General features: G+C 42.2%; 1 protein-coding gene across 1 annotated transcript in view; it reads right to left on the bottom strand.

The window, feature by feature from the left end:
- DGKA (diacylglycerol kinase alpha) overlaps positions 1-13768 on the bottom strand; it is a 90201-nt gene that overhangs the window by 35949 nt on the left and 40484 nt on the right. The window contains exons 8-12 of the mRNA XM_030196737.1: positions 7907-8026; positions 7165-7282; positions 6291-6379; positions 5661-5780; positions 5183-5275 (exon numbers count right to left, since the gene is read on the bottom strand). Of these exons, the coding sequence (XP_030052597.1) occupies positions 5183-5275; positions 5661-5780; positions 6291-6379; positions 7165-7282; positions 7907-8026 (540 nt within the window). The remainder of the gene's footprint in view (positions 1-5182; positions 5276-5660; positions 5781-6290; positions 6380-7164; positions 7283-7906; positions 8027-13768) is intronic.

Raw genomic sequence — 13768 nt, 5'->3', positions numbered from 1 at the left:
GGTGACATCTGATTCTCATGCCTGTGTCAGAGCTGAGGTCTGTGTACCAGCCTGGGAGCAAAGAGGATTAATAGTAACATAGTAAGTGACAGCAAATAGACCTGAACCGTCCATCCACTCTGCCCGATAGTTACACTCGTTATCAATTCATCATTAAATCAACGAGTGTGATATTATATACTTGATTATGGTCTTGTGTTTCTGGAACAAAGACAACAGAAGTCTATCTGGCCCTATCCTTATGTTACAACTACTGGAATTGCCGTTGAAGCCCACTCCAGTCTATTCGTCTTCTCATTTGTGGGACACAGACCGTAAAAGTCTGTCCGGGACTGTCCTCATGTTCCAGCCACTGAAGTTGCTGTCTAAGCCCTTTCCAGCCCATCCTAAACCAGATTGCCATGTATGAGACACAGACCATACAAGTCTGCCAGGTATCAGCCCTAGTTCATCACAGCCAGAGTCACCATCTAAGCATCACTTGACACATCCACACACATGCAGCCATTTAAGGTTAGGGTTTATATAACTTCCATTTTCTAATTAGAGATCCTCTGTGTTCATCCCATGCCTTTTTGAATTCCGTCATCATTTGTGACTCTACCACCTCCTTAATGGATGACTTTCCACATTTGTGCTGTTAAAGCAAGGAAGAAGAGGAAGAGGAGGAGACAGCACTCAAAGAACTTTGTATTCAGTAGATGAGAGGCTGGTGCAGGTGCAGCTTATACTTCCACGGGAATCCCGCTAACCTGCTTCCATTCCCGCGGGAACCCCGCAGGAACTGCCTCCGTCCCTGCGGGAATCCCGCGAACCCCATTCCCGTGCAGCTCTCTAGTGCCAACCCAGGTCACAACCCCAAAAGCTGATTTTGTGACTAATTTGGAATCCTGACCCAAAGTTTGGGAAACTCTGGCCTAGTGGCACACCTGTATATAGGTGGTATATAAAGCACAATTAAAACAGAATAAATAAAATAAAAAGAAGCTTGCTTCCATATGGCTAATACGGCACCTGGAGCAGGAGCTGGACTGTGGCTGCCCTGTTGCTCCACGGACACTAGATCCCAAACAGTTCTACTAGAGGCACTGCTGGCTTAGACCTTGCCAAAACCAGCAAGGACAGAGGTCTGCTAGTTTAAAGACTTCAGATTCTCTTTTACAGAGTGAGAGGCTGCAGAACCTCTCCACCAGATGGAGACCAAAGAAGTACTGGAGGGCTGAGAAAGTTCATCAGGTCACATGGTATTGCTACTGAAAGTCTCATGAGATGTGAGATTTCATTGGGTTGTGATGGTGTAGAGCATATTTGAAGATTACAGACTGATAGAGAGAACACTGTGGAAGCATGTACTATGAGTAACTGTATTTTCCAATAGCAATGGCACAGCACTTTCTCTGATGCGCCTAGCTCCAGGCCATGGGTGTCAATCCCAGCCAAGGCTGGTACAGTCTAATCCAGGGGTGGGCTCACAAAAACAACAAGGCAAATGGTCCACGATATCAAGGATGGAAACAAAAGAGAAGCAGATCTTATAAGAAAATAGTCTTTAATAACTCTTTAAAACCCCCAGGTGTCAAACAGTGTTGGCCCAACATGGCCATATTTCGCCAGATGACTGCATCAGGGGCAAGAAAAACTAAAATAATACAAAACAATTATTAATAAGACATAACATAAAACAATCACTAAAACAATTCCAATGCAATACCATAAACCCACATAATAAAGACTGAATGTATATAAAATCAAAGTTCACGTTAGAAGTATAAATAAACTGAAAACACACTTGCATAAAACCTTCATCAAAAGCTCCCAAGATAGATGTAAAAAAATGGAAATGACTAGATAAACACTAGAGCAATTTAAAAGTTATACACTACCATTCAAGATAAAAACAACTTCTTAACTTCCTCATCTTAATGAACCATTAAATTCTCCCAAAAGACATGATAAAATTCCATGGGAGGAGATAGCTTACCCAGCTAGTGTAAAGTCTCAGGTTCCACCAAAACTGATAAAAACTGATAAAAAGAACCAATTAACATTTGATTAAAAATGCATCCACCCTCATAATCTTATTAAAACACAAAGCTTTGTGAAAATAAAACCTCAAAAATAGATGAAAGCACAGAGCAGTTACTCACCAGGTCCTCAGCCTGGGTTCGTTTGGAAAAGAGTCAGATAGACTTGCTATGCCAGCCTAACTTATATACGTTTTGTCCATATCATACATACAATTTCAAATGAGAGAACCAGAAAGAAAAAAATAAAAGTAGTTTTATAGGTTGCAAACCCTTACAACTTCTCTTAGAACCATCACAAAAATGTATAAAACCACAAAACCTGCACGAGTCTGTTTAAAAGCAGTGCTGCACTCAGGGGCATAGCCAGACACCCAATTTTGGGTGGGCCTGAGCCCAAAGTGAGTGAGCGTGACAACTCTGCCCCCTCCCTCCCACCACCTTTATTCCTTTAGGTCTTTGCCGGCAGTGAGCAGCAACTGATTTCCCTTGCTTGCGCCATCAAGCCTTCCCTCTGATGTAACTTCCTGAACAGGAAATTGCATCAGAGGGAAGGCTCAGAGCCAGCACAAGCATGGGGAATGGGTTGGTAAAGACCTAAGGGATTTAAAGGTACTGGGGGGAGGGTCAGGGGACTAGAATTAAGTGATCCCACAATCTCCTGGATGGAGAGATGTCAGGAGTATACAGTTAGAGGGGCTTAGGGATTGCTGCCAGCCAGATCAGTGCTGTGCTGCTTCTTCGTGGGCCTGTGCCCACCCAGACCCACCCATGGCTACGCCAGTGGCTGCACTCGAGTAAAAATCCGTTGTTTTGACTTCTGATACTACTCATCCATTGGGTAATAAAAATGAATCAAACAAAATAGAAACATTGAAAAATATTCTTGAAATGTTTAATGAGCTAATCCAGACAAAATTGCTTCATAAAACCACCAAAAAGCTATTAAAACATCTCAAAACACTTAAAACAGTGGTGAAACTCTATAAAATCAATTTTGTGCATTCCAATGAAAAATCCTGAAAGTGCTACAGAACCTTAAAATATATGAAAACCGTATACTGTGGGCAATAAAACTTCCTAGAACTTAAAAAAAAAAATAGTGAAAGCCTATGAAGGGTGGTGTCTACATGCCCATAAAAAGCAAGTTAGGTAAAAAGTTAAGAACGATCCAAGATCAATAAAACAGTTCTTCTGGTGGTACAACCTCCATCTTTGATCCTGGAGATGGCAGCACTGTCGACAGGATGTCAAGTTTTTAGCATGTCTACGTTTACATTTATCTGTTTTAATGCTCTGTGGTTTTACTTCTTTAAGCACATTTTGCTCTCCAGATCCCTTCTCAAAGTTTTTGCTTTTTATTGTATTTTTTTAGCTTTTTATTTGTGCTTACTCATCAGGTTGTACCACCAGAAGAACGGTTTTATTGATCTTGGATCGTTCTTAACTTTTTACCTAACTTGCTTTTTATGGGCATGTAGACACCACCCTTCATAGGCTTTCACTATTTTTTTTTTTAAAGTTCTAGGAGGTTTTATTGCCCACAGTATAGGGTTTTCATATATTTTAAGGTTCTGTAGCACTTTCAGGATTTTTCATTGGAATGCACAAAATTGATTTTATAGAGTTTCACCACTGTTTTAAGTGTTTTGAGATGTTTTAATAGCTTTTTTGGTGATTTTATCTGGATTAGCTTGTTAAACATCTCAAGAATATTTTTCAATGTTTCTATTTTTTGATTGATTAATTTTTATTACCTGATGGATGAGTAGTATCAGCAGTCAATCCAATGGACTTCTACTCGAGTGCAGCACTGCTTTTAAACAGATTCATGCTGGTTTCGTAGTTTTATACATTTCAGTGATGGTTCTAAGAGAAATTGTAAGGTTTTGCAACCTATAAAACTGCTTTTATATATTGTTTCTTTCTGATTCTCTTATTTGAAATTGTATTTGTGATATAGTCAAAACATATATAAGTTAGACTGGCATAGCAAGTCTATCTCACTTTTTCCAAATTAACCCAGGCTGAGGACCAGGTGAGTAATGACTCTCTGCTTTAATCTTTTTTTAGGTTTTATTTATTTTCATAAAGCTTTGTGTTTTAATGAGATTATGAGGGTGGATGCATTTTTAACCAAATGTTAATTGGTTCCTTTTATCAGTTTTGGTGGAACCTGAGACTTTACACCAGCCGGGTAAGCTATCTCCTCTCTTGGAGTTTTATCATGTCTTTTGGGAACATTTAATGGTTCATTAGGATGAGAACATTAAGAAGATGTTTTTACCCTGAATGGTTGTGCTTAACTTTAAAATTGCTCTAGTGTTTGTCTAGCCATCGCCATTTTTTTACACTTATTTTGGGAGCTTTTGATATGTTTCATTTTATGGTGAAGGTGCCATGATGTGTGTTTTTGGTTTATTTATACTTCTATTTCATTCAGTCTTTATTGTGTGTATATGTAGGTTTATGGTATTGCATTTGAATTGTTTTAGGTTATGTCTTATTAATAATTGTTTTGTACCATTTTAGTTTTTCTTGCCTCAGACACAGCCATCTGGCAAAACATGACCATGTCAGGCAACGCTGTTTGACACCTGAGAGTTTTAGAGTTAATAAAGACCATTTTCTCTTTTGTTTTAATCCAGGGGTGGAAAACCTCTATATACAGAGGGCCACATAAATGTCAGAACCAAAAATGCACAGAGTTCCACAGACCTTCTGTCATAAATAAGTAAAAGTTAACCAAAAACAATGGAAACAATGTGCTAGAGTGGCTGTTCTGAAAATATTTGGGAAATACAGTATTTAAAATCCCCAAAACTCTGGTTAGTGATGTTTTCTGTGTATACTTCCCACAGTCTTGTAGAGGCCACAGGTTGCCCACCCCTGCTCTAATCTAATCCAAGCATTTATGAACTGCGTATCCCCACAAAGAGCAGCCCAAAGCTCTTTACAAAAGTTTAATCAGGTATACACTGGGAATTACCAAATATTGAAAGAAAACAGCAATTAAGCAAGCCAAATGTATCTATTTTCCTGAGCTAAAAAAGTTTTTAAGTGTTTCCGAAACAAACAAAAAAAAAAAGGAAGGCTGCTACTTAAGAAATAGGGGTAAACCACCCAAATAGGCTGCGCTCCCCAAGCAGATGACTCACCAGGATGATGGGGCTTATGGCAGCAGGGGGCAGGATGTGGTCCTTCAGCACCCCACAGTCACATTCTGTGGGTACGGTGCAGTCATCATGGATCTACCAGAAAAGAAAATGGCGGTCAGTTTACCCAGTTCAGCGCTCGCCTGAATGTTGTGGTCAAGAAAGTACTTATACAGCAAAGATTTCAAGTTTCAGACAAAATCAGTAAAAATAAAGCGCCTGAAGTCAGTTTGTATCTTCAATTTTGATAGAATTGTTTAAGCTAAATCTTTTACAAAGTGCCAAAGTTCATTTTTAGGCCAAGTTCTGCAGTATTTGATAAGAAGATTTCGCTTACATTGCTTTTTATTCTCCTTCCAGTGAGGGAAGGGAGTAAGGAAAGAAGTGTGGGTAGAAAAGGAGGGGCTGAAGAGAATGGGGTGGGGAGCAGGGAGTGACTGGGTTGTATTAAAGGATCGGAGCACGTCTTGTGGCCTGTCACCTTCATGTGGCACCAGACGCAGCACAGGCCAGTCAGACTCTGGAAACTTTTTATTTTCTTCTGGCACTTGTCACACTTGCTGGCTTCACATCCACCTCTCACCCAGACATGAGTCTGTACCTGAGAGAAAGACAGTAAGAGAGAGGCAGAGAGAAAAGAAAGGTGGGGGACAAGCAGGGAGAAGTCAGACAACAGGAATAATAAAAAAAAGGAACAGGAGAACAGAAAAAAAGAAAGAGATCCTTTAATATGGTAATAAAATGTACAAAACACTTTACAGTGAAAAGTTAAAAGTAAAACAAAAATTAAAATCATAGTCATTTCCATCTCCCCTCCCTGATGGCCTCCCCATTCCTATTTCCAGAGTTGCAGCCTCCTCCCTAGCCTCTGACTTTATCAGTGAGGACCTCCCTCTCCTGTCCAATCAAACATTCAGCATCCTCCCTGTTCCCCTGGTCAAAGCTTGTCAGGCACCTCTCACTCTCTGATCACATTCCCAGCCTCCCCTCTTCCTGCAGTAACAACTCCAGCCTGCTCTCTGCTTTTCCTGATCCTGGCCTCTTTCCTCGCCTGATCAGAGCCACAGATTCTCCGCACTGTCCTCTTTAGGAGGAAGGAAGTGGCACTTACGGTGGCCTCTTTGCGAGACTTGGCATAGGTGCTGATGCAGCAGGATGGTGCTTTCCGTGCACAGCGCTCATGAACAGTGTATTTACAAACTGCAGGGATAAAAAACAAACAGAGGAGTCTGAGATACAAAGACAGAAAGGAGAAGAGGAACAAAGAGATATGAAGAGAGACAGAATAAAGCTCTCCTTCAAACAAGCTATTTTCTTTTTCTTAGAAAAAACCTAGTTTTATAAGACAGTAGAGAAAGGTTTCCTGGGGAAGTAGAAAACAGAGGAAAGGAGGTTTAAAAGTGGGAAGGGACAACCCAGAGGCCCAGATAGAGGGGGTGAAAGGGAGAGGACATGAGCAGGGGAAGATAGCTGAATTAGAGAATACAATGCAGAGCAGTGGCATAGCTACAGGTGGGCCAGGGCCCACCCACTTAGGGTTCAGGCCCACCCAACAGTAGCACATGTTTAGCGGTAGCTGGTAGGGATCCCAAGCTCTGCCAGCTGAAGACTTCCCCCTGATGGTAATGAAAACGCTAGTCTCCACAATACCGGCACCTGCACATGCTCAGTTTTCAGTGCATGCCTGCTGCAGACTGCCAAAGTGGAAAGAAGTGTTTTCCCGCCAGCTTGAGATTTTGTTTGGGTGGTGGGGGGGGGGGGGGGGAGAAAACTTGGTACCCATCCTCTTCTTTCTTAGGCCCACCCAAAATCTGTTGTCTGGCTACGCCCCTGGTGCAGAGGAGAGGGAGAGAGGTGTAAGGGACAGTGCAGAGAGGAGAGGAAGAGAGCTGAGCTGGAAGGGATGGTGTGGAGGGGCACGGGCACAGCTGGGATGGAGAGCACGGGTTGCTGTTTAGTCAGGGGGCAGGTTCTTAGTCACTCACACGTGCAGCACAGGCCCTGCTTCCTTACACCAAAAAGCAGCGTTTCACACACGTTGCAGTAAACTGGACGGTTGAAGTGTTTTAGACGCCACATATGCTGTCCATCATCTTTCATATTCTGAGGATAGGGGAGAGACGGAAATCAGGTTAAAATGGACTGGGGCAGAGGCAGGCAGATTTCAGGTTACTGGCAGGGTCAGCTTTTGTGAGTGTGGCCTTTCCTTGCTGTGCTGTAAGTACAAAGTGGCCCCATCAGTAGCCTTTTCTAGCAAACACTGCTCCTCACACCCTGGCAAATCTCATCCTGCTGGCTAGAGGGACACAGCTCTTCTTACTCGAGACTGTTGCCTCTTCTGCTAGTGTCAAGCTAAAGTCAGATGTTTGCAGAGTCCTGCATAATTTCATGGGACCCTTCAGCCTTGCACAGTTCAAACTTCACAGTGAAGCTGGTAAAGGAAGAGAGAGACACAGCACTGCTCTCCAACTGCAGGTGAGAGGGTATAATATAGGGGAGTGGAAAGTGGTGATTGTGCCAACTCAGGGAGGTGTGGGATTGAGTGCAGCAAGAAACAACTTTTCTTGGTGAGACTGGAGAACACTATCTTTGGATCTCATACAGGACAATTTTGCTAAAACCAGCTTTGATTACTGGGGCTTAGACTAGGTTCTTCCTTTGGAAAGCTGGGGATTATATTTGCAAGGTCCTCCCTTCATGCCTCCCACCAGAGACCCCTGTTCATACTGTCTCTAGGCCCAGAAGGACGAGAAGGGGTACAGTAGTTAATCCTCCTTTTAGCCATTCTTCATATGACACTGTCCCGTTCCCATCGTAGTCAATCTCCTTCATCATTTCCTGCAAAATCTGAGAGAAAGCAAGAGAAATCAGGGTTAGAGAGAGGCACAGATTAAGGATTTTTTTGGGGGGGTCCCTCAATATATAAATGCTAAAAACCAAGGGACTGATAGTCAAAAGCACATAGAGCAACACAAAGGACATACCACAGAAGCACAGTCAACAAAGCACCAAGGGCCTTCAAGGTTGGGATTAAACACTTGGTCCTTAATTCATAGACCCAACACGGACTGTGTTTCAGCGTAAAACGCCTGTGTCAGTGGTCAGAAGAAGGGATCTCAGCTTTTTTTTTTTTTTTTTTTAGAAAAAGGACAAACACAATTTTCCAAAACAGACGTTCAAGGACCAAAGTTGCTCAAAACATTCATGTGACTGAGCCAAGCGTTTATCCCAACCCCTGAAGATCCTTGGTTGCTTTGTTGTAAGTGATTCATAAGTACATAAGTAATGCCACACTGGGAAAAGACCAAGGGTCCATCGAGCCCAGCATCCTGTCCACGACAGCGGCCAATCCAGGCCAAGGGCACCTGGTGAGCTTCCCAAACATTCAAACATTCTATCTATACATGTTATTCCTGGAATTGTTGATTTTTCCCAAGTCCATTTAGTAGTGGTTTATGGACATGTTCTTTAGGAAACTGTCTAATCCCTTTTTAAACTCTGCTAAGCTAACCGCCTTCACATAAGCTAGCAGTGGCAAGTGCCGACCACGTTCTGGTAAGTGCTTTTTACAAATAAACTGCGAGATAGCTGTTTAAAGTTCTGCTTAGGCCACATCCCACTGAACGACTGCCATCATTCTTGCCAAATGGTGAGAGATGTTTTTCTCCATCTGAGCTGTGATATACATATAACTATTTCACACATCAAGGAACCCCTATTTATCCCTTTCTAACCCTGCCAGTCTGGCACTGTGCATTCACTCAGTTCCTCCTTTTCTTGTTTCTTCAGGGATAGTGGGAGCTCCCCCACCACCACCTCTCTCAAAGTGGAAAAGCTGTTCTTAGAGTCCAGGGTTTGCTGCTGACCCATGCTGTAGCTGTTGTTCTCTGCTTGTCCATTTTGCTCTACTCCTCCTCCTATTCTGCCCCATTGTGTTCATACTCCCTCCTCATCCTCTTCCACCTTGCTCTGTTCTCTCCTTTCCTTCTTCCTCCCTCCCCTCCCCCCTGTGCACTTCTTCTCCTCTTGCCTCCTTCCTCCCATTACTTTTCTGCCCTTCTCCCTTCCCAGGTGCTATCATCCTCCTTCTAATATGGGTAGATATTAACAGATGCTGATGGAAGGTGATTTCTGGTGAAGCAACAAAGCTTTACTCAGACTCTGTTTGGTAAGATCTCAGTTTTTGTTGCTGTGATGCTTCCAACCTTTTTGCCTATTGTTTGCTGTTTGTTTTGGCTATTAGGAAGATTTTATTATATTTTCTATTTTTCCCTCTTTGATTATGTACACCTCCTTGACGTCACTACATATGAAGTGCAGCAGATGAAATATTTTAAATAAATGTAGAGCAATGCTTCTCAAACCCAGTCCTTGAGGCACAACTAGTCCCATCAGGTTTTCAGGATATCCACAATGAACATGCATGAAATAGATTTACATACCAAGGAGACATACCAAGGAGGCAGCATATGCAAATCTATCTCATGCATATTTATTGTGGATATCCTGAAAACCTGATGGGACTAGGTGTGCCTCAAGGACTGGGTTGATACACACTGATCTAGACGGTGGCTTCTGTGCATAGAATATCATGTTTTGGGTGTCATTTGGCAGGGAAGTGGTCAGGTGACAGGACTGGATGCATGCATTGCCATTGTTGGTATGATTTTGTGTGTATGATTTTATGATTTGTGGATGTCTCTCGTGTTTTGATCTGCTCTAAACTTTTACATATTGTACGCTACAGCGTCTGGCCTTGGTAATGTAGTTTAAAGGAATAAATCATCAACACTGGTTGAAAAGGAATCTTCCCTTTTCAAGAACATATAATTTTGTGGAGATGTTACTTTGATGCTCTGGAAAGGCATTAAACAGAATCTGGACAAATCCTCTCGCGGGTTGAATGGATTCGATTTTCATTGGCAAACTGCACTACAAACTGGTGAGATTCAAAGGCTTTTCTTGCCCATTCTGATTAAGAAAGTACGTTTGGGGAGTTCCAGATTAGTTAGCTTGGGAAATGCAAAGTACAAAACTTCACTGCTGAGATTTGACAGCTGTGTCATCCACAGCATCTGATGGAAACTGTTCCAGTGGGACAGTTTCCAAAACTGAGATGATTATTTTCCATGGTCCATTGAATCTAAAGAACAACTGTCTGAAATGTGCATAAGAGGATTTCTCAAACATGACTATGCTTATAAATGTGTCAAGACCTCACGCGAGAGAGATCTTCTTTTCTCTAATTCAGTTTTAATGTTTGCAGAGCGTACAGGGTATTGTGAAGTAATTGCTGATTGGCACTGCTTTCTCTCTTGAAATACGTGGTAAAACAAGTTATTTTGGGAACACTACTGTATTCTGCAGTTACACCCTATCTTTCCAGGAGCTCCCTTGACCATAGCAGCTTGAGCAAACTTGTTGACTACGTCTAGGGAGGGGTAATATTCATTGGGTTGTCAATCATTTTGAAAAGTTGGCTCCTGTGCTACTAGGCACAGAAATCTCAAAGAGTCCCTTGTGTCTTCATCAATCAAACTTCTGAATACTCAAAAGATATTTTTCACACTTGATAACACTTACGGGCCATTAAAAGCTTGGCAGTGGTCCTGTATGCCTTCAGCCTTTGAATGTGAAGGTTTTGAAGACTTTGGGTGGTGGGGGGGGGGGGGGGGGCTATCTAATACTCCAAGACTTCATATAAATTCTGTTGTGATTATCTGCATCCAAGGAAAACTTGCTGTGAATGGAAGGAAAGCATGCTTTGAAAATCAGGATCCCTGACCATCGCAGCTGCCTTCAAGACACAGGAAAAGTGATCAATGTGAGCTAGTTCCTAATAATTGGGGTTAACTGTAAAATAACACTAACTCAGTTGATAGCTTCCCTCCCCCATAGAGAACTGCAAGCCTTGTATTATTGTACTGAGACGCTTGCTGGGCCATTCTTTTGAAGATCTATATTTCTGTGCTAAAGTCAAAGCTGAATTAAACTGGTGAGGAAGAGGGCATGAACAAATGTTATAAAGATCAGAGTGAGGATAGATTTCTAAAAACTGAATTGTGGACCTTCCCTTGGATTATATGCCGAAACACACTAGTCTGTGTTCTGTATTGTTGGGCATACCCCGTATTCATTTTCCCAACTTATTAGATTAGTCATGACATGACAGTTCCTGGACAAAGTCATCTTAAACTAGATCAATGAATATGCTAAATCAAATTGACATTGACTTTTTCTCTCTGTGATCAAAGTGCTTTGAAGGATGAATGTAGGGTGATGAGATGAAGTTTATATATATATATATATATATATATGTTTTTACAGTTGGAGCACTAAAAGGTGAGGTAAGAAACTACCAGGGGTGAGAGTGAGTAGAATTCTAGGAGAAATCACTACAAGGAAGCAAAGAACCCTGGGAATTGTAGGAAAAAGGTGAGTTGAACTATAGGACCTATTCCCAAAGGTGGTGACAAAAGGGAATGGACAGCAAATAAAGAGACTACTGAAACCTATAGTCCCAAACTTCAGGAGCACTTCCTTCCCTATTGACAAGCAGGAAGTGGGGAAGAGCTGCGAGAGGACCTGAACAGATCTAAGGTATTGCCTTGAAAGCTAAGGAATTGAGAAGAAAGGCTTGGGTGGTTACTGTGGAGTTAGTATTTGGCCAGCCCCATCATTTTGTACAGTTAATTACTGAAACAAGAGTAGAAAATAAACACTCCTTATTAAGCAAGAGAGTATCACGAATTCTGAAGAGTGCATCTGAGCTCTGAAGCAGTGGGAGCATAAGATCAGGGTGGAAACCTCCATGGGTGGTAACCGATCTTTGTCTGAGAACTAAACATCAACTGGCTGGCGACTGCCTTTTTTGTACATGGGGTGTTGAGAACAAACCAATTCATGACACTTGTGCTCTGCTCAAAAGCTATTTTGGACAGTTCTTCAATCAGAAGACTAGAGAACAGAAGTTGCAGTAGAGCTGACTCTGTCTCATGACATTTCTTGGATATGGGCTTTTAGCATTACCTACCCTTTAGTAAATGCCCCCCCTTAGTGTCAGTCACTGCACATTAGTGACCAGCTTCATTAGAAGTAAAAGCAATAATATTTCTTAATTATTGTGGCTTGGTGTAATGAATCATGTGGTGATGGGTATATCAGTTTTTAAGGGCCTTTTTCTACAGAACTGAATGGAATGAACTAACAAACAGAGAACACTGAAATGTGCATTAAAAAGTAAAATAAACATTATCATTATTTAGACATCAGATTGCCAGCATGAGCACTGGCATTTCCAATATTGGTTTTCCATCGCTTGTGTACACTGCAATGATTCTCAGAGAGCAACCCACGCTATTTCCCTTTGAAAATGAGCAAATGCAAAACAGCCACATTAGAAGCATCCATGCAGTGTGCAGGTGGCTGAGGGGGGAAAAGAGCCCATGAAGATGAGCTGTTTTCCTTCCTCAGACTTAAGTGTTCCTCTCCTGAGGAACATCTCTTTTTAATGCAAATCAATGCACATGCACCAGGAAAGAGGGTGGACCTCTAGCTGCCTTTAAGGAGAGTGATGCCCATGGAAATGGCTTTCAAATGAAATCACTTGCTCCTGAAAAATCCAACTAAGTTATATGCTGATATTTAAATGGATTTCGATAAGGAGTGATATCCGACTAGCTGTCAACTTTCAACCACTAACAACTCATATCATGCCTTTAAGAGCTTAAATATATGGTGTAAAATGTGCTCAGACTTTCAACGAGACCAATGTGGATTGAGATATCTAAAAGCCCAGTGCCTGAAATTTGCTCCTGCTGCCTCTAGCACCTGTTCTGTGGTTTAAACTGCATGTTATTCCCTAGATCAGGTCTTCCCAGATCTGTCCTGGTCACCCCCCCCCCCCCCCACAGCCAGTCAGGTTTTCAGGATATCCCTAATGAATATTCATGAAATAACTGTCTACATTGGAGAGGCAATGTATGCAGGCTGATTCCATGCACATTCGTTTTGGTCATCCTAAAAATCCAAAAGAGTGGTGGGTTTCCAGGATAGATTCAGAAGGCCCCACCCCTACAGAGCAATGTGTAGGCGAGAAATTGGGGAACAGCCACGTGTGGGGAGGCAGAGAAGAGAAGGAAACTATATGAAGTTGGGAGTTGCAATTTGGGGATGCCCTCAAAAGAAATATGCACTGTGCAAGGAGAGAGGCAAGGGGAGACCTGGGCTTACACTATTGGGAAGGTGAGGTAAAGGGAGAAGCTTCTTGTTGTTGCCACACTGCCAAGACTTTTCACCCTGGCTTAGTTTTCTTCCCCTTCTCCTCAAATCCTTCCGCCACTAGACTTGAAATTTTGGCTGTCCAATGCCATCATAGATCATCCTACTGGCTATCTGGAACTGAGGAGTAGCCTAGTGGTTAGTGCAGTGCAATTTGATCCTGGGGAACTGGGTTCAATTCTCACTGCAGCTCCTTGTGATTCTGGGCAAGTCACTTAACCCTCCATTGCCCCAGGTACAAATAAGTACCTGTATATACTATGTAAATTGCTTTCCCTTTCTCTCTCCTTTCTGATACTAAATTGGCCA

The sequence above is a fragment of the Microcaecilia unicolor genome, chromosome 3 (genome assembly GCF_901765095.1).
Source record: "Microcaecilia unicolor chromosome 3, aMicUni1.1, whole genome shotgun sequence".
NCBI lineage: Eukaryota > Metazoa > Chordata > Amphibia > Gymnophiona > Siphonopidae > Microcaecilia > Microcaecilia unicolor.
This window is presented reverse-complemented; position numbering and strand designations above follow the sequence as displayed.